General features: G+C 39.4%; 2 protein-coding genes across 2 annotated transcripts; one reads left to right on the top strand and one right to left on the bottom strand.

Moving 5' to 3' along the window:
• Nucleotides 1-6900: 6900 nt before the first annotated feature.
• LOC106326243 lies at nt 6901-7452 on the bottom strand. The gene has a single exon (XM_013764265.1). The coding sequence runs from the start codon at nt 7311-7313 to the stop codon at nt 6960-6962; it is 354 nt and encodes a 117-aa protein (XP_013619719.1). The 5' UTR covers nt 7314-7452; the 3' UTR covers nt 6901-6959.
• Nucleotides 7453-9469: 2017 nt separating this feature from the next.
• Nucleotides 9470-10099, top strand: LOC106324035. Its single transcript, XM_013762061.1, has one exon. It carries the CDS (start codon nt 9470-9472, stop codon nt 10097-10099), a length of 630 nt encoding a protein of 209 aa, XP_013617515.1.
• Nucleotides 10100-21856: the final 11757 nt, after the last annotated feature.

Raw genomic sequence — 21856 nt, 5'->3', positions numbered from 1 at the left:
GATTTTCGAATTAGATGGAGAATGAACAAGGAAGAACGAAGATGGATACTCTAGGGTTTCAATCTCCGATTTTGCAATAGAGAGTGTCGAGAGGGGAGAGACGACGAAAGGATCGATATTTGGAGAAGGGAATGAGTTGAGTAATTCAAAACGATATCGTTTTGGTTTAGCTGGGTCGGGTTTTAGAGTTTGTTATGTGTGGGTCGGATCTTTCCGGTTTGATCTTGTAAATATCTAATTTATGGTAGGGGCAATCCGTCTTTAGCCACTTTTTCTATTTAAAAAAAAATTGAAAAAGAAATTATATTATAATAAAGGGATAAACGGAAAATTTTTAGGGGGTAGAGGGTATATGGAGTTATCCTCCGATTTACTCTCAGTCACACACGGCTAGAGACGGACCAATTTTCTAATCTCTCAAATACAAAGATCGAGCTGCACTCACAAGTTACTTGCCTTTGCATTCTCACCCGCTTGACAAGAACAACTCTATTGCTCAAGCTTTTTCTCAATGAAAAAGCGTAACCTAAATCTACCCAAGGTAGTTTAGTTATATATGTTCCTAGCCACAATATTCTATTTCCTAATATCTTGCTAAATTCAAATCTTCTATGTTTCACGCCAAAATAATATCTTGGACCCAATGATTATCTGACATGTAATCGTTCCATAACTAACTCGCAGCGGTGTATCATACATCGATCAACATGTGTGACTCCTTCTCTTGTTCTACCAACACCAAGCTCTTATCTTGAGCTTACAAATATCTGTAACTTTACGATTATTACTGAAGATCGGTTCAGTTGGGTAGTAAACGAATCTTACTGCAGGGGGGTTTCTCGGCAGCAAGAACTTGGGAGGCCTGGAGACCAAAAGAAACTGAAAAAAGAAAAAAAAACCTGAAAAAGACTGGTATAAGCAAGTTTGTTTAAATGCTATGTGCCCAAGCACGCTTTCAACATGTGGCATCTTGGGGAATACCCATCTCTCTTTATTGTGCTGTTTGTCTGTTTGGAACCGAAACGAGAGACCACATTCTCTTAATTTGTGGTTTTGCTGCAGAAATATGGAGGCCGGTGTTGGCAAAGCTAAGCCCCTTTCAACCGATATTCACTACATGGACCGAGCTGTTATCTTGGATGAGACGCCAAACTCCACATATCCTTTGAAAGATTGTCGCTCAAACAGTCTTGTACAATATTTGGCGCCAAAGGAACATGTAACACCCGTATTTACTAAAATAAATAATAAAATTATTAATCCTGAAATCCGCATTTATTAATCCTCATGAATCGTCTTCACACTCCATAAATCCAATAAATAGCCATAAATCCAATAAATAGCATAATAAATCCCGAAAATATCGATAAAAGCATAAGAACCGCAAGTCTGAAATAAAAGAAATAAAACTCCCAAAACACCAATCCGATAGCAATCACTCATGCTCGCCAATCTCACCAGAAAGGGGGAAAGAAGGAGGGGTGAGTAAAAGGGGATATACCCTTGAGGTATGGGATGCTAAACCGCAAACCACTGACTCAGTACATAGCACTACGGCCATGTAGGCGTAGCTCTAGCATGAAACAAACACGGTGTCTAATACACCATATAAAACATTAAATGCGCTGATAGTGCATAACTAGATCACACACCCCGAATTCTCCTCATACGGATATAAATATACAACTCTATGCGCCGCTAGTACAAGAGTCCATCCTTGTACCCCACAATCACCTATGCGCCGCTAGTACAAATGTCTTTGTACCCCGCAATCTCCATACAATACGCCGCTAGCATAGACGTCCATATGTCCCGCAATCTCCATACAATGGCCGCTAACACAAACGTCTATGTGTCCCGCAATCCCCACACAATGCGCCGTTAGCACAACATCTCTGTGCCCCGCAATCTCATAACAGACTTATGTATACATATATATATATATAACAGTTCTTAATTCACTCAATTCAGTCAACCATTGAATCATTTATTATCCTATTTCCAATTTAACAAGCAAATAATAATAAACAAACAAGCAAGAGTCTAAAACAGAATCGATTCACAGAGATGGATCATGTTTTGAAACTAGACTTTCCATAATAGTAGTACTAAACTAGCTCGGGATTTAAAGTGATAGCCCTCACCTTAGCCACTGGCTGAAATGAACAACAGAAGAAGCAGTCAACTGAGGTCAACTGAAACATGAGGATCAACGACTTAGGCTCAGATTCTCCGGAAATAAAGTTTCCTAAAATGAAAACTCTCCTAAAACCGAACCTCTCCTAAAATGGAAACTTTCCTTAAATAGAAATTTTCCTAAAATAGAAACTTCCTAAAATAGATTCCTATAACTAGAAATATGGAGGTGACAAACTTACTAGAAAAACCTGCTGGAAGCTCACCCAGAAATCCCACCGGAAGCTCACACGAAAAGCCCACCGGAAGCTCACACAAAAAGCCCACCGGAAAAATTCACTAGTGACTGGTCGTTGGATAATCAACAACTCGTCACGCGCAAAGAAATACTTTGACTTGATGAATAAAGAGAAGAGGGTGGAGTTTCTTATATAGAGGAAGGAAAGAGAGGAAGATTTTCTAAACTTCCAATGTGGGACAAAATAAGAAGAGAGTATTGGGCTTTAATATTTTTAATAATAACCAAAAAGGCCTCACCAAAAATAAGGGTCGTTACAGAACAATGTCATCCATAACAAGTTCATCACAGCTGCTGCAACTTTCAAGATAATCGACAGGGAGATCAAAAATGTCATCATCAGCCATATCGTGTTGTAATGTCATCTACAAGGTTATTTCGAAGATCATTTCTAATAGGTTAAAGGTCACTTTTCCAGACTTCATCGCACTCAATCAATCTGCATTTGTGAAGGGAGGGTTGCTTATTGAGAATTTTCTTCTGGCTACTGAGTTGGTAAAGGACTACCACAAAGACTCTATCTCATCGAGATGTGCTCTGAAAACTGATATATCTAAAGAATTTGATACGGTTCAGTGGATCTTTCTGTTTAAAACACTAACGACAAAGAATTTTCCTGAGAAATTCATTCACTGGATCTCTCTTTGCGTTACAACAACATCATTTTCAGTTCAGGTGAATGGTGAACTTGCTGGATATTTTCAAAGTGAAAGAGGTTTGCGGCAAGGGTGTGCATTATCTCCATACCTCTTTGTTGTTTGTGATAGAGGAGGTGAATATCAAAATAGTCAAAAGTGATAGAGGAGGTGAATATGATGGACCTTTCAATGCGTTTTGATCACCTATCAAGATGATTTTATCATAATGTGTTTTTCATATGTTAGGGATATCAAATATGATTAGAATCCCATGGCATGTGCTTAATCTATCATACATGGCTTGGTGAACCCAGACCGCAATTGTTGGAACTATTTTTTATAAGCCTAATGGGCTGAGTAAAAAATTAAATTAATGTGAATATAGTTTTTATAAGCTTAATGGGTTGTGGAAAAATCTGTTTATTATGAAGTAACATGGGTATTTGAATTATGAAAAAATGATAAATCTTACAAAATTACTCTCAAATAATTATGGTAGGTTTCCAATATTATTTAAGAGTAATGTAAAGATTGCGTTCAAATAGTTGTAGAATATTTCCTATAATGTGCTTGGATAAATGTAAAGTTGCGTCCAAATAATAATAGAATACTTCTCAATTAATTATGTTATGTTGGTATAGTTCTATTCAAGAATATTCTTTTACTTTTTCGCAAGATTATTTATTTGTGATCAAGTAACTCATACCCATATAAATAGACACCTAGTCTTTTCATTCTGAACACACAGAAAAGGCGAAACACCAAAGCTACCAGCAAATAATCTCTCTTAGTTTTTTCTAGTTTTTTAAAGTAAGTGTCTCGAGAGTATTCGTAGTAGTTAGAGTTCGTTAGATTCTGTTTCGGGTGTTGCGAAACAGTCTTGTCACAGTTGTATCATTGGATTCATAGATCGCATTCAAACAGTCACACAATACAGGCGATTTATTGAGTTAAGGAAAGATATCAAATCTCGACTCCGTGAATTCGTCGATTTCCTTAACGATTTCTTAAACGTTTTCTATCTTCATCTTATCGTTTATATCGATTTCTGTTTCGTGATTTTCAATCAGGATTTTCGCGGTCCTACATGAATTGCAGAACCAAAATATTTTAGTTGAAATTTGTATCTGAGTAGCTTAATTTATTTTATAATGTCTTGGAACGAAAATTTAGATATAAATTGGTCAGGTTAAATATCGTTTTTGTAATATATAATGAATCTTATTGATGTTAACTAGTAGTTGAATTTGCTAACATGGAAATATTCGAATATTATACTTTGAATCAACATGGAACAGTAAGATCAATTGAGAGCACTGTGAATGTTTTTAACTATTTTGGCAGAATCTCGGGTCTGCAAATAAGAATGGAGAAATCTACAATATATTATGCTGGAATATCAAAAAATACAACTCTTGAGATAGAGCAACAGTTTGAGTTTGCATCATGAGAACTTCTTGTTCATTACTTTGGGCTACCTCTTCTCTCACGTCGTATGGGAAAATTAGATTATGCAGTCTTGATTGAGAAGATCAGGAATTGTATTGGAGCTTGGACAAATCGGTTTCTATTAATGGTATCAAGATTGCAACTCATAAAGTCTGTCTTACTGAGCATTGTTAATTTTTGGATGGGTTGGATTTCTTACCAGGAGAGTGTATAGAGAAGATCAATAATTTATGTTCTGCTTTCTTGTGGTCAGGAGGCCCGAACTGAACACTCGAAAAGCAAAGGTATTTTGGGAGATAGTTACTCGGGAGAAGAAAGAAGGAGGACTTGGATTGCGATCTCTGAAAGATGTAAACCAGGTTTGCTGCTTGAAACTAGTGTGGCGGATAGTCTCTCTGCAACCTTCCCTTTGGGTTAAGTGGATTCAAACCTAGTTGATCAAGCGTGGCACTCTGTGGTCAGTACGAGATAACACAACTTCTGGCTCCTGGATGTGGTGCAAATTTCTTAAATATCGAGATAAAGGTAAAGACTTTCATGTGATGAAGGTCGGGAATGGTCATGACAGCTCCTTCTGGTTTGATTCTTGGTCACCTATGGGACGTTTTCATGATATCTTTGGTCCTCGTGGCTGCGTTGATATGGGTATTCCTTCAACAGCAACAGTGGCTATGGCTATGGCAATTCGTCGTAGGCGAAGGCATAGAAATGATCTTTTGAATGACTTGGAATCTCTCTTTGAACGTCAGAAAGAGAAAATGTCAACATCAAAAGATCAAGATCTATGGAAATAGAGCACTGATAAATTTCGTCCTGTTTTCAAGACTAAGCTTACCTGGAAACTGATCAGAAATCATGAACAGCCAACGCTATGGTCCATAGGAGTATGGTTTCAACATAATACGCCTAAGTATGCTCTCTTCCATTGGCTTACGTATCAAAACAGGCTGGCAACTGGGGATGGAATGCTAAGCTGGAACATTAACACAAATCTTTCATGTGTACTCTGCCAAGAGCCTTCCGAAACAAGGGACCATCTGTTCTTTGAATGTCCATACTCCGCTGAAGTCTGGACAAAACTGATGCGAATGTTTCCGCAATGGAGATTCACTACAAACTGGTCGGAGCTAATGGAGCTTATTTATGGATGCAAGTGGTGGTCTGTTATGAACGCTCTTAACAAGACATGCATTCCAAGTCTCCATTCATACCTTATAAAGAGAGAGGAATGATAGAAAACATGGAGCTACACCAACCACTGCTGCATCTTTTGCAAAGCATGTGGATCAACATGTCAGAAACAGATGCTTATCATTCCGGCTGCTGGGAAATTTCAAAGCTCGCCGGAAGCGCTATCACGGTGGCTTGCCACAAGACAATAACGCTTTCTGTTTTGATGCTAGATGATGTATTTTTTTTTCATCAAAAAGGTCACATAAGATGTAAAAAATGATATTTTTCTTTTGAATTAATTTAACACATATTCAAAGAAAATGAGAAGCGAAGGCTGTTCAAAAATCTTTTGTCAAAATGGCTAACTTAAAGCTTTTAGCTTCTTTTAGTTCAAATTTCTCTAGTGTTTCCTTGTTTTTATTTGTTTTTGCCTGGGAAACATTTGCTTACGATTGAAACTCTTGTATCTTCCTATTTTCATTTATATGATATTTTAACGTTTTGAGCAAACAAAAGAAATGATTTAATTTATCCTACAAATATTGAAATGAGTTAAGAATATATCGAATAGGAATTTATTTCTTTACCTTAAACAATGACATACAACTGATCCAAACGAGTTCTAAAATAATTATAAGAGAGGAAAATATTTTTTTTGTTTTTTTAAATTAAGGAAAAAAAACATTTTCTTAAAGGACATATAAAACATAAAGCGTTAAAAAATTGTAAGATTTGGAAGAGATGCCTACTGATGTTTTTTGGACATACATTCGTATGGGTTAATCTGTAGATGCCTGCTGATGTTTTTATGGGTTATGTTGCTGGCCGATTTGGTTTAGAATTCAAAGAGTACTTTGGTTGAATTAGAAGCGTTAAAAAAAACACAAAGAGAGCACATGACAATAACACTTTTTTTTTTCTTTTTTTTTTGCTTAAGACAATATTACATTATTACACATGGGAGGGAGACAAACTTGAAAGCCAACGATTATACTCAGAGCTATGAACATTATTAACGATGACGCACATAAAATTACAAAGGAAAACAAAACATAGAAATCTTTTTTCGGATAGTTTTTTTGGTAATACACCATTGCCCATTTCAAAAACCCAAGATCTTTGATGCCAAAAACGATCTCGGAAAAAAATCGCATAGAAAAAACAGGCAAAAGTAAATTTCCAAAAAGAAAATCCATTTCTTTTAGTAGAAAAATAAAATATTTGAAAACCTTGAATAATAGGAAAATAAAATAAAATAAAGAGTACTATACTTCTTCAGGCCATTCGATGACACTCTCCAACGACGGTCTCCACCTCCTACATAATCTTCGGCGAGACTTCTCTTCCTCTGCAGCCGCAGCCGCAGCTTCTCCGGCTACTTTCTCCGCCTCGAGTTCTATTAGAAAATCTCCAAAAGAAGCCGACGTGGCATCTCCTCCTTTAGCTGCACCGTCTGCGTTAAGCTGGAAAAGTATGAGTTTCTCTAACTCATCTCTCGTTATAACAATCTTCACTTTGCGATCTTTCCCTTTGTAATCTTTCTTCGCTATCACTTCTTCACATCGATCATCTTCTTCAGCAACATTTGCAATCTTCTTTCCGACTAAACAGTTTCCCATTACGATCAACTTTGATGGAGTTTTAGAAATAAGGGTTTTGTTCTCTTCTTGGAGAATTATATCCAGAAGAAAAAATAAAGAAGGAAAGACAAAAGGAAACTTGGGATATGCCCAAGAAAAAAAAAACCTTTCTTCTTTTGTTTTCTGTATGCTCCGATTTGGAAGATCATGGAACCATTGTGGTATATATATAATATGGAGGAGAGAGAGACATAGATCATTGACTCCTACAGTAAGGCTGCTAAGTTGGTTGATTAGTTTATTGTACGTTTGAAATGGTGAGAGAGCGGTTAGATTTGAAGGTATAACTGTTGAACCACAATATAATTGATGTTTTCGTTGTGGTATAAATATGGTATATTCTAGTAGGAAGTATGTAGTTACACTAACTGTGGTGCGATCAAAATAACCATTTTCAGTGTCACTCTAAATCATCATTAGAAACTGTTGATCTTTATATTATACATTTATACTACAAACGAAGATCTCTACTGTGGACAAATCTGACTACCTAGATCAAACAACCTTCTCTATATATAACATGTGGATCTACGAGTGGCAGATTTATCTGTACCACGTTTATGATAAAACAATGTTACACTATGGGTGATTTTATCTACATTATGTTAGAAATTTAATATGTTTGGATGTATAAATCTTGTGGGGAAATACATTCTCATGGAAATCGTACCACATAGTGCCTAAAGAGCTTCTCCCAATGATGCAAATCAGTATCAAATCTATTTTGGTGAACTCGAATAGTATGATAAATAAGTATCTAATTTAAAATGTATTAGTAGTTTTTTCAGTTAGAATAATCAAGATGATTTTATCTTCTTTTTTTTTTTGATCAACTATCAAGATGATTTTATCATAATGTGTTTTTCATATGTTACGGATATCAAATATGATTAGAATCCCATGGCATGTGCTTAATCTATCACACATGGCTTGGTGAACCTAGACCGCTTGAATTGTTGGAACTATTTTTTATAAGCCTAATGAGCTGAGTAAAAAATTGAATTAATGTGAATAGAATTTTTTTAAGTTTAATGGGTTGTGTAAAAATCTGTTTATTATAAAGTAATATGGGTATTTGAATTATGGAAAAAGGATAAATCTTACAAAATTACTCTCAAATAATTATGGTAGGTTTCCAATATTATCTAAGAGTAATGTAAATATTGTGTTGAAATAAATGTAGAATATTTCCTATAATGTGTTTGGATAAATATAAAGTTGCCTCCAAATAATAATGGAATACTTCTCAATTAATTATGTTATGTGGGAATACTTCTATTCAAGAATATTCTTTACTTTTTCTCAAGATTATTTCTTGGTGATCAAATAACTCATACCCATATAAATAGACACCTAATCTCTTCATTCTGAACACACAGAAAAAGCGAAACACCAAAGCTTACAGTAAATAATCTCTCTTAGTTTTTTTGTAGTTTTTTAAAGTAAGTGTCTCGAGAGTATTCGTAGTTGTTACAGTTCGTTAGATTCTGTTTCGGGTGTTGCGAAACAGTCTCGTGACGGTTGTATCATGGGATTCATAGATCGCATTCAAACCGTCACACAATACATGCGATTTATTGAGTTAAGGAAAAAGATCAAATCTCGACTCCGTGAATTCGTCTATTTCCTTAACGATTTCTTAAATGTTTTCTATCTTGATCTTATCGTTTATATCGATTTCTGTTTCGTGATTTTCAATTAGGATTTTCGCTGTCCTACAATCTTTACTTAATAAATCCGCTTTCTCCTTATCGCTTGAATCGGATTGAATATTTCTATAAAACGGTTTTATAAAACGTTTTTGAAAAGCGATCTGAAACGAGTTGTGAACGCTCTTTAGCTATTCTGCAAAACATTTTGATGAATAAGATGAATCGTATTAGAAAACGATTTACGTGACAGTCTCTGACAGGTTCGCGATCTCGTTTTTCTAAATATAAAACGATCTATTTTTTTATTGAAATAGCTTTTAAGAACATCTTTAAGACGAGCTCTGGGAAAGACTATTAAACGTTTAAGAACGCATTACGCGATTCTGTGAACGTCCATTGTATAGCGACTTAAAAGTTTTAATCGCTTATTGAATTGAGTTCTCAATACTTACTACGGTTTGTGTTTTGTGAACAGATTCAATCATGACTGACGGTGATAACACGAAAGTCAATGGGGCAACCGGTGCAGTCAGTGATAGCCAATCACTTGGAACGCTACCTACAACAGTTCCGTCTGTTCCTAGCAACATCAACGGACTTCAGCCCGACAAGTTCGATGGAACGAACTTCAAGCAGTGGCCGCAGAGGATGCACTTCTTTCTGACCACTCTGAATCTGGCCAGGTATCTTACTGAGTTCAAACCAGTGCTACCCGCGGACAATACTGATCCAAGGGCGCTAGCTAGCCTTGACGCATGGAAGCATGGAGACTTCTTATGCAAAGGTTACATTCAAAACCGGCTGGTGGACCAACTGTTCAGTGTTTACAGTGAGGTCGAATCTTCCAAAGATCTATGGGATGCTCTGGAAAAGAAATACAAATCCTTCAATGTAGGCTCTGGGAAATTTTCCACTGGAAAGTTTCTCAGATTCATGATGGTTGATTCACGACCTATCATGGATCAAGTGCATGAGCTACAATTGATCTGTCAAGAGATCGCTGAAGAGGGAATGAAGCTGTGTGAAACTTTCACAGTGAACTGCTTCATCGAAAAGCTACCCCAAGTTGGGCAGATTTCAAGAACTACCTTGCTTACAAGCAAAAGGCCTTGACGTTGGCAAATCTGATCACTAGACTTCAGAATGAGTCACTAAAACGTGAAAAAGAAGTGCCAATTCATACTCACGATGTCAATGTCGCTGAGCATAAGAATAAGGGCAAAGGGAAGGCAAGATTCCAAAAACTGGGCCGAACAAGCTTGCTCAACAAGCACCCACAAGCTTCAAGAAACAAGGCCAACATCCCACGAACAACAAATTCGTTGGGAAGTGCAACTACTATGGCAAACTAGGACATAGATCCTCGGAATGTCGCAGAAAAGCTATGGGGAAAAATCAGGCAGACCTAACTGAAGCTGATTTGTGCGCTGTCGTCACAGAAGCCAACATGGTTGAAGATAACCCCAAAGAATGGTGGTACGACACAGGTGCCACTACGCACATCTGCATGGACAGAGAGATGTTCAGTACCTATCAGAAGTCTAAAACTGATAACCAAGTGAAGATGGGAAATATCTCACAATCCAAGGTTGAAGGTACTGGAAAAGTTGTGTTGAAGATGACTTATGGGAGGGAGGTTACTCTGACCAACGTGAAGCATGTTCCAGACATGAAGAAAAATCTTATTTCTGGATCTCTCATGAGTAAGCATGGATTTGGAATCAACTTTGAATCCGACCAGCTGATCCTCAGAAAGAGTGGTGCTTTTATAGGAAAAGGTTTTGTTAAGAATGGACTTGTCAAAATGTCTTTGATGACAGTCATTCGAAAAATTGATGTACCTGATTCCAATGTTTCAATGAATAAGAATCCAGTTGCTTATGTCGTTGAGTCTTCTAATATTTGGCATGAAAGATTGGGATATGTAAATTATAAGTTTGTACAAAGACTAATGAATATGAACATGATACCAAAGTCCAAAATAAACAAAGACAAATGTGAAGTTTGTGTCCAAGCAAAACTCACGAAAACACTGTCACCTCGTGTTGAACGAACAACTGAACCTCTAGGTTTAATACACACAGTTTTGTGTGATTTGAAGTATTTACAAACCAGAGGTGGTAAAAAGTTCTTTGTGACTTTCATTGATGATTGCACAAGATACTGCTATGTCTACTTATTAAGAAGTAAAGACGAAGGCTTGGAAAAATTCAAAGAGTACAAACTCGAAGTTGAAAAACAACCGGAAAAGACTATCAAAATAGTCAAAAGTGATAGAGGAGGTGAATATGATGGACCTTTCAATGCGTTTTGATCACCTATCAAGATGATTTTATCATAATGTGTTTTTCATATGTTAGGGATATCAAATATGATTAGAATCCCATGGCATGTGCTTAATCTATCACACATGGCTTGGTGAACCCATACCGCAATTGTTGGAACTATTTTTTATAAGCCTAATGGGCTGAGTAAAAAATTGAATTAATGTGAATATAATTTTTATAAGCTTAATGGGTTGTGTAAAAATCTGTTTATTATGAAGTAATATGGGTATTTGAATTATGGAAAAATGATAAATCTTACAAAATTACTCTCAAATAATTATGGTAGGTTTCCAATATTATTTAAGAGTAATGTAAGGATTGCATTCAAATAGTTGTAGAATATTTCCTATAATGTGTTTGGATTAATGTAAAGTTCCGTCCAAATAATAATGGAATACTTCTCAATTAATTATGTTATGTTGGTATACTTCTATTCAAGAATATTCTCTTACTTTTTCGCAAGATTATTTCTTTGTGATCAAGTAACTCATACCCATATAAATAGACACCTAGTCTCTTCTATCTGAACACACAGAAAAAGCGAAACACCAAAGCTTCCAACAAATAATCTCTCTTAGTTTTTTCTAGTTTTTTAAAGTAAGTGTCTCGAGAGTATTCGTAATATTTACAGTTCGTTAGATTCTGTTTCGGATGTTGCGAAATAGTCTCGTCACGGTTGTATCCTGAGATTCATAGATCGTGTTCAAACCGTTACACAATACATGCGATTTATTGAGTTAAGGAAATAGATCAAATCTCGACTCCGTGAATTCGTCGATTTTCTTAATGATTTCTTAAACCTTTTCTATCTTCATCTTATCGTTTATATCGATTTTTGTTTCGTGATTTTCAATCAGGATTTTCGCGGTCATAAATGAATTGCGGAACCAAAATATTTTAGTTGAAATTTGTATCTGAGTAGCTTAATTTATTTTATAATGACTTGGAACGAAAATTTAGATATAAATTTGTCAGGTTAAATATCGTTTTTGTAATATATAATGAATCTTATTGATGTTAACTAGTAGTTGTATTTGCTAACATGGAAATATTCGAATATTATACTTTGAATCAACAACCCACACTTTCTATATTTCGCATAAGAATGTTTACTAGTCCTGATCCTTTGGCTTTGGCGTCTGGAGATTTCTATTACTCTATTACTAGTATTTACGTAGATTTAAATTATTTTTCTATAAAATAACCTGTTAAAACTAATTGCGCGGGATCAATCTTACAAATAAACTAATTTTTATCTATTACTCTCTCTGTTCTTAGATATAAGATGTTTAGGAAAACACATGTATATTAAGAAAATTATTTTTTTTTGTCTAGAAAGTATCAATAAAATGATAAAATAATTGTATTCAACCAATTGCAAAATAGATTATTAAATATGATTGATTACACAGTTTTTAATAAAGTAACAGTTGCCTAGAAAATTGAAAACATCTTATATATTGAAACATAAAAATTCTTTGAAACACCATATATTTAGGAACGGAATGAGTATTATTTATTTGTATTCATTTACGTATTATTTATATAATTAAATTAGAGTAAATACATAAATCAAAACAATACATCTTGTTTATTTACGATAATTTTTTTGTGTAAATAAATCAAATAAATTATTTTATTTATTTTATATGGTATATAACTAAATTTCAGTGACATGGACGTAGATATATAGTATATTTCAATATAAATATTTATTATTGAGAATTCATACTCATATAATAAACACAAAATTTCTAATGTGTGATTTTTTGAATGCAAATTTCAAAATTAAAATATTCAAGTTTCAATACTTTTTTAATATAAATTTAGAAATTATCATATTTAAGTATTTTCTAAGTTATATAGTTTAATTATAAACTATATTAATATATAATATGAATATCTAGTAAATGAGACTTCATATTCATACGATTTATGATCATTTGTATCTTGTTATTACCAAAAAAAAGTTAAACTATTGATCACAAAATTTTAGTGTGAGACATTTAACGTTTTTAGTAATTTATGGTCGTTTTAAAAATTCAAAATATAACATATAAGAAAAAAATTATTATTTTTTATTATTTGATTAATGTGGTTGTTTAATATCTTTTAATAATATAAAATTACACAAAAAAGAGCTAAGTTACAAAAATTATTATCAAATATTTATTATTCATAATCATTGATTGTCATAAATACGTTAATCATATTAGGCAATTTCGTAGATTTTATTTAAGGAAAGTGCGAGAATATTTTTTTTGTATACTATTTGTAAGGCCCGATCCCGGCTTTAAGCCCAAACTGATCCGCGACCTTACCATACAACAATTGAATGTCTGATTCCGGTTTTAAGGTCTTTTAAATACTAAGTTCAATTCTATTTCAAGTGAGGTTCATGAACAAACAATCTTATCAAGTGAACATAAGGCAAATCCGATTTGCCTTGTCCAGCTACCGGGTCACTCGCCCAGCTCTCTTAAGCTTCCCTTTACTTCATCCTGGTTAAGTCTCAGCTTCCTGATGCCCTTAGCCTTGTCATTGAGCCATGATACGCGTGTCCTTAGGTCTGATGACCTGACTGGTGTGTCTCCTCGCACCATGGCTCGTCCCAACAATCCTATATAGGATTGGGGATGCTACAAGTCTCCCCCACTTGATATGGATTCGTCCTCGAATCCGCACCAAGTACTTCTACTTCGAATTGTTTCATCCACTCAGGAAACTCAGCTTTCATTCTTGCCTCTGTCTCCCAAGTTATTTCTTCTCGCCCATTGCACTCCCAAATCACCTTGAGCATTTGGGTTGTTTTGTTCCTGGTTGCCTTCTCCATTATGTCCATGATCCGAACCGGCCTTGTTTCTAAAGTGAGGTTCGTCCCCAGATCAGAAGGAATCTCTGGAATGAAGACATCCTGATCCGACAGACACTTCCTTAGGTGAGAGACATGGAACACATTGTGTAATGCATCCATCTTGGACGGCAAATCCAACTTGTACGCCACTGTCCCCACTCTTTCAACAATTTGGAACGGACCCAAGTATCTCGGATCTAACTTCCTCCTACCTAAGATTCTCACCCTTCCTTCGAAGGTTATCATCTTCAGGTACACCATATCACCAACTTTGAATTCAAGTTCTTTCCAACGTTTGTCAGCATAATGATTCTGCCGGTCTTGTGCTGTTCTCATCTTGTCCTGAATGAACTTGATCTTCTCAGTTGTTTCCTCAACTATCTTCGGCCTTATCATGCTGCGCTCCCCCACTTGGGTCCAGCATAATGGTGTCCTGCATGGCCGCCCATATAAGGCTTCATATGGGGACATGCCAATACTATGCTGAAAGCTGTTGTTGTATGCAAACTCCACCAATGGCAGATGCCTCTCCCATGAGTCGCCCCAATCCAGGGCACATGCCCTTAGCATATCTTCCAGTGTCCTGATTGTGCGTTCTGATTGCCCATCCGTCTGGGGATGGTAAGCCATTCTTATGTTCACTCTCGTTCCTAAGGCCTTTTGAAAAGCCTTCCGGAAACGTGAAGTAAACCTCGGGTCCCTATCTGACACAATGCTAGATGGAACACCATGTAGCCGCATAATCTCGTCCATATACTTGACCACTATCTGGTCGACCCCATCTGATTTCTTCAAGGGCAGAAAGTGTGCTGATTTGGTGAGTCTATCTACTACCACCCAAACCGCATCATTCCTTTTCCTGGTTGTGGGGAAGCCAGTCACAAAATCCATAGTGATGTGATCTCACTTCCATTCCGGAATGGGTAAGCTTTGTAACAACCCACTCGGAACCTGATGCTCCGCCTTGACTAACTGGCAAGTAGCACGCTTGGCCACCCACTCAGCTATGTCTACCTTTATTCGTATCCAATGATAATACATCTTAAGATCTTGATACATCTTTGTTGCACCAGGATGTATTGAGAACTTGGATTTATGAGCGTCCCTCATAATCTCGTCTTTCAGATTCTTATCATTGGGTACACTGACTCGCCCTTGTACCAGAATGGTTCCATCTGACGTGATCTGGTACTCAGTCAGTTCGTTCCGAGCAACCTTTTGTAGGTTCTCGTCCAAGCCTTGTGCGTGTCTGATACTGGTAAGGAGATCAGCCTGGTTCACTGCCTCTAAACCCAAAGGCTCGTCCTCGCTGGCCAAAGTGTTCAAATGCAAAGACTGGGCCATCCCTTCCAGCACCTCCGCTTCCTTCTCAGCTGATACCTCGGCCCTTCTACGGCTCAAAGCATCTGCTACCAAGTTTGCTTTACCAGGATGGTAAGCAATATCCAAATCATAGTCTGCCACAAACTCCATCCATCGTCTCTGACTCAAATTCAACTCTGGTTGAGTGAATATGTACTTGAGACTCTTATGGTCGGTAAGGATCTGCACCTTTGCACCATATAGATATGATCTCCAGATCTTCAATGCAAACCACGGCTGCCATCTCCAAATCATGGGTTCGATAAGTTCCTTCATGCTTTCTCAGTTGTCTCGAAGCATAGGCAATCACCTTCCCATGTTGAGTCAGGACACACCCCAACCCTGTGATGGACGCGTCCGTGTACAATACATAAGGCTAATCTGCCTCAAGCAGTACCAGAACTGGCGCACTTGTCAACATGTCCTTCAGGGCCGTGAAACACTTCTCACACTCCCCTGTCCAGACAAACTTCACGTCCTTGCCTGTGAGTTGAGTCATGGGTTGAGCCAAACTCGCAAACCCTTTGACAAACTTCCTGTAGTAGCCGGCCAACCCTAGAAAGCTTCTGACCTCCGTAGCGTTCTTAGGTTGCGGCCAAGCCCGAATAGACTGGATCTTCTCCGGATCTACAGACACTCCTTGGTCTGAGACAATATGTCCAAGGAACCCAATGCTCCTCTGCCAGAAACTACACTTGCTTAACTTAGCAAAGAGTTGTTGTTCTCTTAGCCGTTCCAATACTGCCCTCAGATGCCTCTCATGGTCTTCCTTGCTTCTGGAATATACAAGTATGTCATCTATAAAGATGATTACAAATTCATCCAAGAAATCTCGGAAGATACCATTCATCATCTCATGAACGCAGCTGGAGCATTGGTCAGACCAAATGGCATAACCACAAACTCATAGTGGCCATACCTGGTCCGGAATGCCGTCTTCCTGATATCATTGGGCTCTATTGGGATTTGATGATACCCTGAGGCTAAATCAATCTTGGAAAACCACTTGGCTCCCTTAAGCTGATCCAACAACTCATCAATCATGGGTAATGGTGCTTGTTCTTCACAGTCACCCTATTCAACCCTCAGTAATCAATACACAGCCTGAAGCTACCATCCTTTTTTTTTATAAACAGGACTGGTGCTCCCCAAGGCAAGACACTCGGGCGTATAAACCCTTTGTCCAACAACTCTTCATGTTGTTTCTTTAGCTCGGCCATCTCGGCAGGAGCCATTCGATAGGGACTTTTAGACATTGGGGTCGTCCCTGGTTCCAGTTCTATTATGAACGGATCTGCCCTATCAGGGGGAATGCCCAGCGTCCGAAACACATCCTCGAACTCACTGACCAGTGGTATCCCATCTGGTTCACCATCCCCCCACGACCTCCTTAGTGGTGATTGTGGCCAAGTAAGCCTCACAACCCTTCTCAAGCATCCGTTCTGCTTGGATTGCTGATACCAATAAGCAACCTGAGGCCGGCTTAATACCCTAGAACCTGATCGGGGATCTACACCCACTCTCAAACTGCACCCTACCCCGGTGGCAATCTAAGGTGGTTCGATTCTTTCCAAGCCAGTCCATACCCAATATCACCTCGTGATTCTTAAGGGGGACTACAACCAGATCCACAGGCATTACCCTGTCTTGGATCATCCCTGGGATGTCCTTAATCAGTCCCAATGAATGCATCACTTGGCCACCGGCTGCATATACTATGCATGGATCATCCCCTGTCCCAATCTGGAACAAACCCTTTCCGATTAACCCTGGGCTCACAAAACTGTGTGTAGCTACAGTGTCGAAAAGTACGTGTGTTCCCACACCACCAATACTTAGGGTCCCTACAAAGACTCAATCTAAGTATCTAATCCGTTCTAGGTTCCATACCATGCAATTCTAGTGAATTGAAAAAGAATAAGCCTAGAATTATCACCAGTGATCGACTTGAATGGTTTAGTCTCGTCCTCGTCCTTGGACAGCTCGTAAACCCTTGGCGTAGAGGTCTGGCCCCGGCTCTGGCTTGGCTTGCTTGCCTCCCCGAGGCCCTTCTCCTGTTCTGCTTGAAGTTTGGGACATTCTCGTTTGAAATGTCCCGCCTTTCCACAATGGTTACATCCCCTGGTATCACCCCCACTTGAGCCCTGTCTGCGGCCTTGTTCTGGCCCTGGACAGTCCCGAGCTGAGTGATCCATCTTGCCACAACGAGTACAAGCTCTCATAGCCTTCCAGCACTCGCCTCCATGACGTCTCCCACACTTAGGACATTCAGGCCTACCACTTGAGGTTCTACCCTCCTCAGTCGTGTCCCTTTTCTAAGACACATGGCTCCTGGATTTCAGCTTAGCCTCTTCGGCCAGGTTAGTCTCAACCATAGCCATCCTCTCCACAAGTTCAGACACTGTCTGGAAATGACCAACCGAGCAGTGGGTTCGCAGTTCGACCCTTAAGCCCCGGACAAACCTACGAATCTGTACCGTCTCCTCTTCCAGCTCCTTACCTACATAACGCCTGAGCCTGTTGAACTTCTCCTCATACTCACGCACTGACATGCGTCCCTGAGTCAAGTCCAGGAACTGAGACTCCAGACGATCCCATGCTTCAGCTGGAAAGTACTTTTTGGTTGAACTCCACCTCAAAGTCTGAGAAACGCTTAATACTTCCATTGGTGCGTTTGTCCAGAGCTAACCACCAGTTGTGTGCATCACCTTCCAGGAAGTGAACTGCAATGTCCTTCTTGTACTCCTCTGGGCAACGAGTTGAGCTGAAGTTCCGAGAGCTAACCTGCTCCTCCACTCATCGGCCTCAATAGGATCAGCACTACCAGCAAACTGCTTCGTACCTAGCTTGGAGATGTGAGCTAACAAGCTCAAATAATCCACTCTCCTAGCTGGACAAGCTGGTGGGTCGATCTCCATTACATCAGCCTCGATCGTAGCTCGATCCTCAACTGTCCTAGCAGCTGTTCGAGCTACTCGTGCAGCTGCTTGTGCTACACCCGCTGCTGTCCCAGCTGTCTGAGCTGCCCATTGAGTTGCCTGAGCCGTGGCCTTAGCTGGTGTGACCTGGTCCACAGACGAATTTACCAAGGGAGTGAATGCTCGAGTGAAAGCCAACATTTGAGTGCCCATGGCCCTAACCACGTCTTACTCCTCGCGCATGGACGGCTCGGCCAACTCTACTGCACCTGTTCCATGACCCGTCTAGTCTCCTGCATGGGGGGATTCACCTTCCTCTTCACCTCCCAACTCCTGTTGCTCGCCCAGGTTATCTACCTGCACCTCTGTAGGCAGGATCGGCTCCAAGGGCTCCCCGGTCTCATTGTTAACCAGCCCCGTCTGGGTTGGCAACACTTGGGTGGGATTGGTCCCATCTCCAACAACCGGTACAGAAGCACCAGCCGCTTCCTTGCCTTTCCGTGACTTTGTCCTCTTAGTCCCCTTAGGAGTTCAAAACACAAACCAGTTAGTCCCATGAACTTGTTTAAGACACACGGTTTAGTAAAACATCATTTACTACCCAATCTTACCGTGAGACCCAAGCCAGAAGTGTGGCGAACACATAACCCAACAAATCCTAGAATCAAGCATGCTCTGATACCAAATTATAAGGCTCGATCCCGGCTCTAAGCCCAAACTGATCCGCGACCTTACCATCCAACAATTGAATGTCTGATTCCGGTTTTAAGGTCTTTTAAATACTAAGTTCAATTCTATTTCAAGTGAGGTTCATGAACAAACAATCTTATCAAGTGAACATAAGGCAAATTGGATTGTATATATATTAAATGAGATCCATACATCATCCATATATTCATACTAATAGGTTTACACACTTAGTCTATCATAAGTTCACAGTTTGCACAATAGACTATCAATACTTCACATCTATCTTCAATGACCCATTCACCATACATCTTCCCTTGGCTTGAATCCTCACTGCATCTTTCCTTTACCACAGTCCAGGTCCGATCCTGAAACCACACAAAACCACAAGATGAACACAACAGGCCGATAACCTAAACATCAAGTCTAAGATCGCATGGTTCGGCCCTAAGAACAAGGATCTGTCCAAAATGGACTTACTCAAATAAATTCCCAGAAACTAAATAAAAACCATGACAATTCATGATAAATCCCTACTAAGAGATTCCCATAATCAGATCTCAACAAATCCAACCCGAGATATGAGATCCGACCATAGAACAGCCCGACCAAGGCCTAAGGCTTAGTCTCTGAACCGGCCAAGGCCTGGGTTCAGCGTTTCCTGTCTCCATCAATCCAATAACATCACATAACATAATATAAATAAGATTCAGAAGAAGTGAAAAGAATGGATGTATCTGCCAAGCAATCCAACAACAAGTCCATACGGATTATCCGCAGGCCCGGGGCCGTCCCTTGCAATCTACATCACTACCCTTATGAGTTGTTTCCCCTGGAGGTACGTCCTTCTCCTTCTCTTTCTCCTTGTCTCTCTGTCTGGTATCCATCTCCACGGCCTGATCTTTCCACGATCAGAACACGCCGGCAAGATCACACCACTCCACACGGTTCTCTTCTCTTAACCGCCGGTCTCTCTCTCTTTATCTTTCTGGTAAGATTTTGGCAGAGCTTTTCCGAAGGAATTTCGTGCCATTCTCTGTGCCAGGGACTCTTTATTTATAGAGAAACCGAGCCCCAACTGCCCTGGAGAAACCGGCACAAGCAGTTAGAGAGAAAGGGCACAAAACTGCCCCTTTTGCACCTTTTCGGAAATAACTGCCCAACTGCTCTTCTCTCCTTTGGGCTGTCCGAAAACCAGGCCCAGAATATCATCCTTAGTCCCTTGTCTGAGGCCAAGACCCACGGACCCTTGGTGGTTCATGTCAAGATCTCACCAGCCCATAACTGCCCATGACCCGACCACACCGGCCCGGACCATAACCCTCCACCGAGCTGAGTTGAGCTGGCCACTAACTGTTCCCAGCTGAGTGAGCTAGTCTATCAGCTCCAGTGAGCTGCCCAAGACTGAGTGAGCTAACTCCACACTATCATCAGCTGGTTTAGCTTGCTCTCGGCCTTATCCAGCTCCCAGGTCACTCGCCCAGTTCTCTTAAGCTTCCCTTTACTTCATCCTGGTTAAGTCTCAGCTTCCTGATGCCTTTAACCTTGTCATTGACCCATGATACACTTGTCCTTAGGTCTGATGACCTGACTGGTGCGTCTCCTCTCACCATGGCTCGTCCCAACTGCAACGGCCCGGTTCCTAGTCCAAAAATTTCTTAAGAAGAGCCCGTTAAGACTGCAGCCCATTAGGGTAAATGACCTAGGGTTCCCTCCTTTTCCTATAAATGAAGCTGTCTCCTCTTACTTTTCTCTCATTCTGAAACTTGAGCGAAGCTCTGCAGAGATTTAGAGAGACTTGGAAACCCTAGCCGTCAAGCTTCTCTCTTCCTTTTCTCTCTTCTTCTCTCACGCCTCTCTCTCTCTCTCTCTTTCTCTTTTCTCTTTCCATTGGATCTCTTCCTCTCTCCTCGCCGCGAGTCCCCCCCGAGAGCAAGCCGAGCCGCCGGTGGTGGTGGTGGTGATCGTCCGAGTGTGGTGATGGTGGTGGCTGTGTGGTGTTGTGGTGGTGACCAGATCTCATCTCTCTCTTGTTTACTTGTTCCAGATCTGTTCAGATCTCCTCTCCCTTGTCTCTTGTTTCCAGATCCGGATCCAGATCTAGGCTAAGGTGGAGTGTCTTGAACCCATCTTGTTCCCATGTACTGTATACTCCTTTATGTTGGAGTTAGGTTTGATTAGACCCTGTTTGAGAGTTAGGATGATAGAACATGTTTATTACTAGGTTGATAGATGAATGGATTATGATGCATAAGAACCCTCATACTGTTAAATGGGACTTAATGAACTGTCTTGTGTTGTTGTGGTGATGATTGATTGGTAATTGATACTCGTATGTTTGGATGTGTAGTCCCATGAGTGGTTTGTGATTAAAGCTAGGATGCTAGAAAGAAGTGAATGCTAAGGTGATAGATGACTACTGATTGTTATTGATACTGTAAGTGAAACCTGAGTGTGATGTGTATTGTGTGTGACACCGATAACGGGTGGCGTCTAGTGAATGAGTTCAAGTACGAGTCTAAGTGTAAAGGAAAGTGAATGAGAATGAGAATGGATAAGTGAAAGTGAATAAGGATGTGAAAGGATAAGTGAATGTATAAGTGAATAACGTTAAGGTTAAGCATGGGTTGGGAAATCATATAGAGTCTAGAGGGAGTACGTGGGGTACTAGTTCTACGCTAGGCATCCATAGGAGCTGTGGTGGAATCCACAAGAATATGGG

This window comes from Brassica oleracea, chromosome C2 (assembly GCF_000695525.1).
Source record: "Brassica oleracea var. oleracea cultivar TO1000 chromosome C2, BOL, whole genome shotgun sequence".
NCBI lineage: Eukaryota > Viridiplantae > Streptophyta > Magnoliopsida > Brassicales > Brassicaceae > Brassica > Brassica oleracea.
This window is presented reverse-complemented; position numbering and strand designations above follow the sequence as displayed.

Coding starts and splice junctions, on each gene's coding strand:
- LOC106326243 (XM_013764265.1), bottom strand. CDS start 7,313: ATGGGAAACTGTTTAGTCGGAAAGAAGATTGCAAATGTTGCTGAAGAA.
- LOC106324035 (XM_013762061.1), top strand. CDS start 9,470: ATGACTGACGGTGATAACACGAAAGTCAATGGGGCAACCGGTGCAGTC.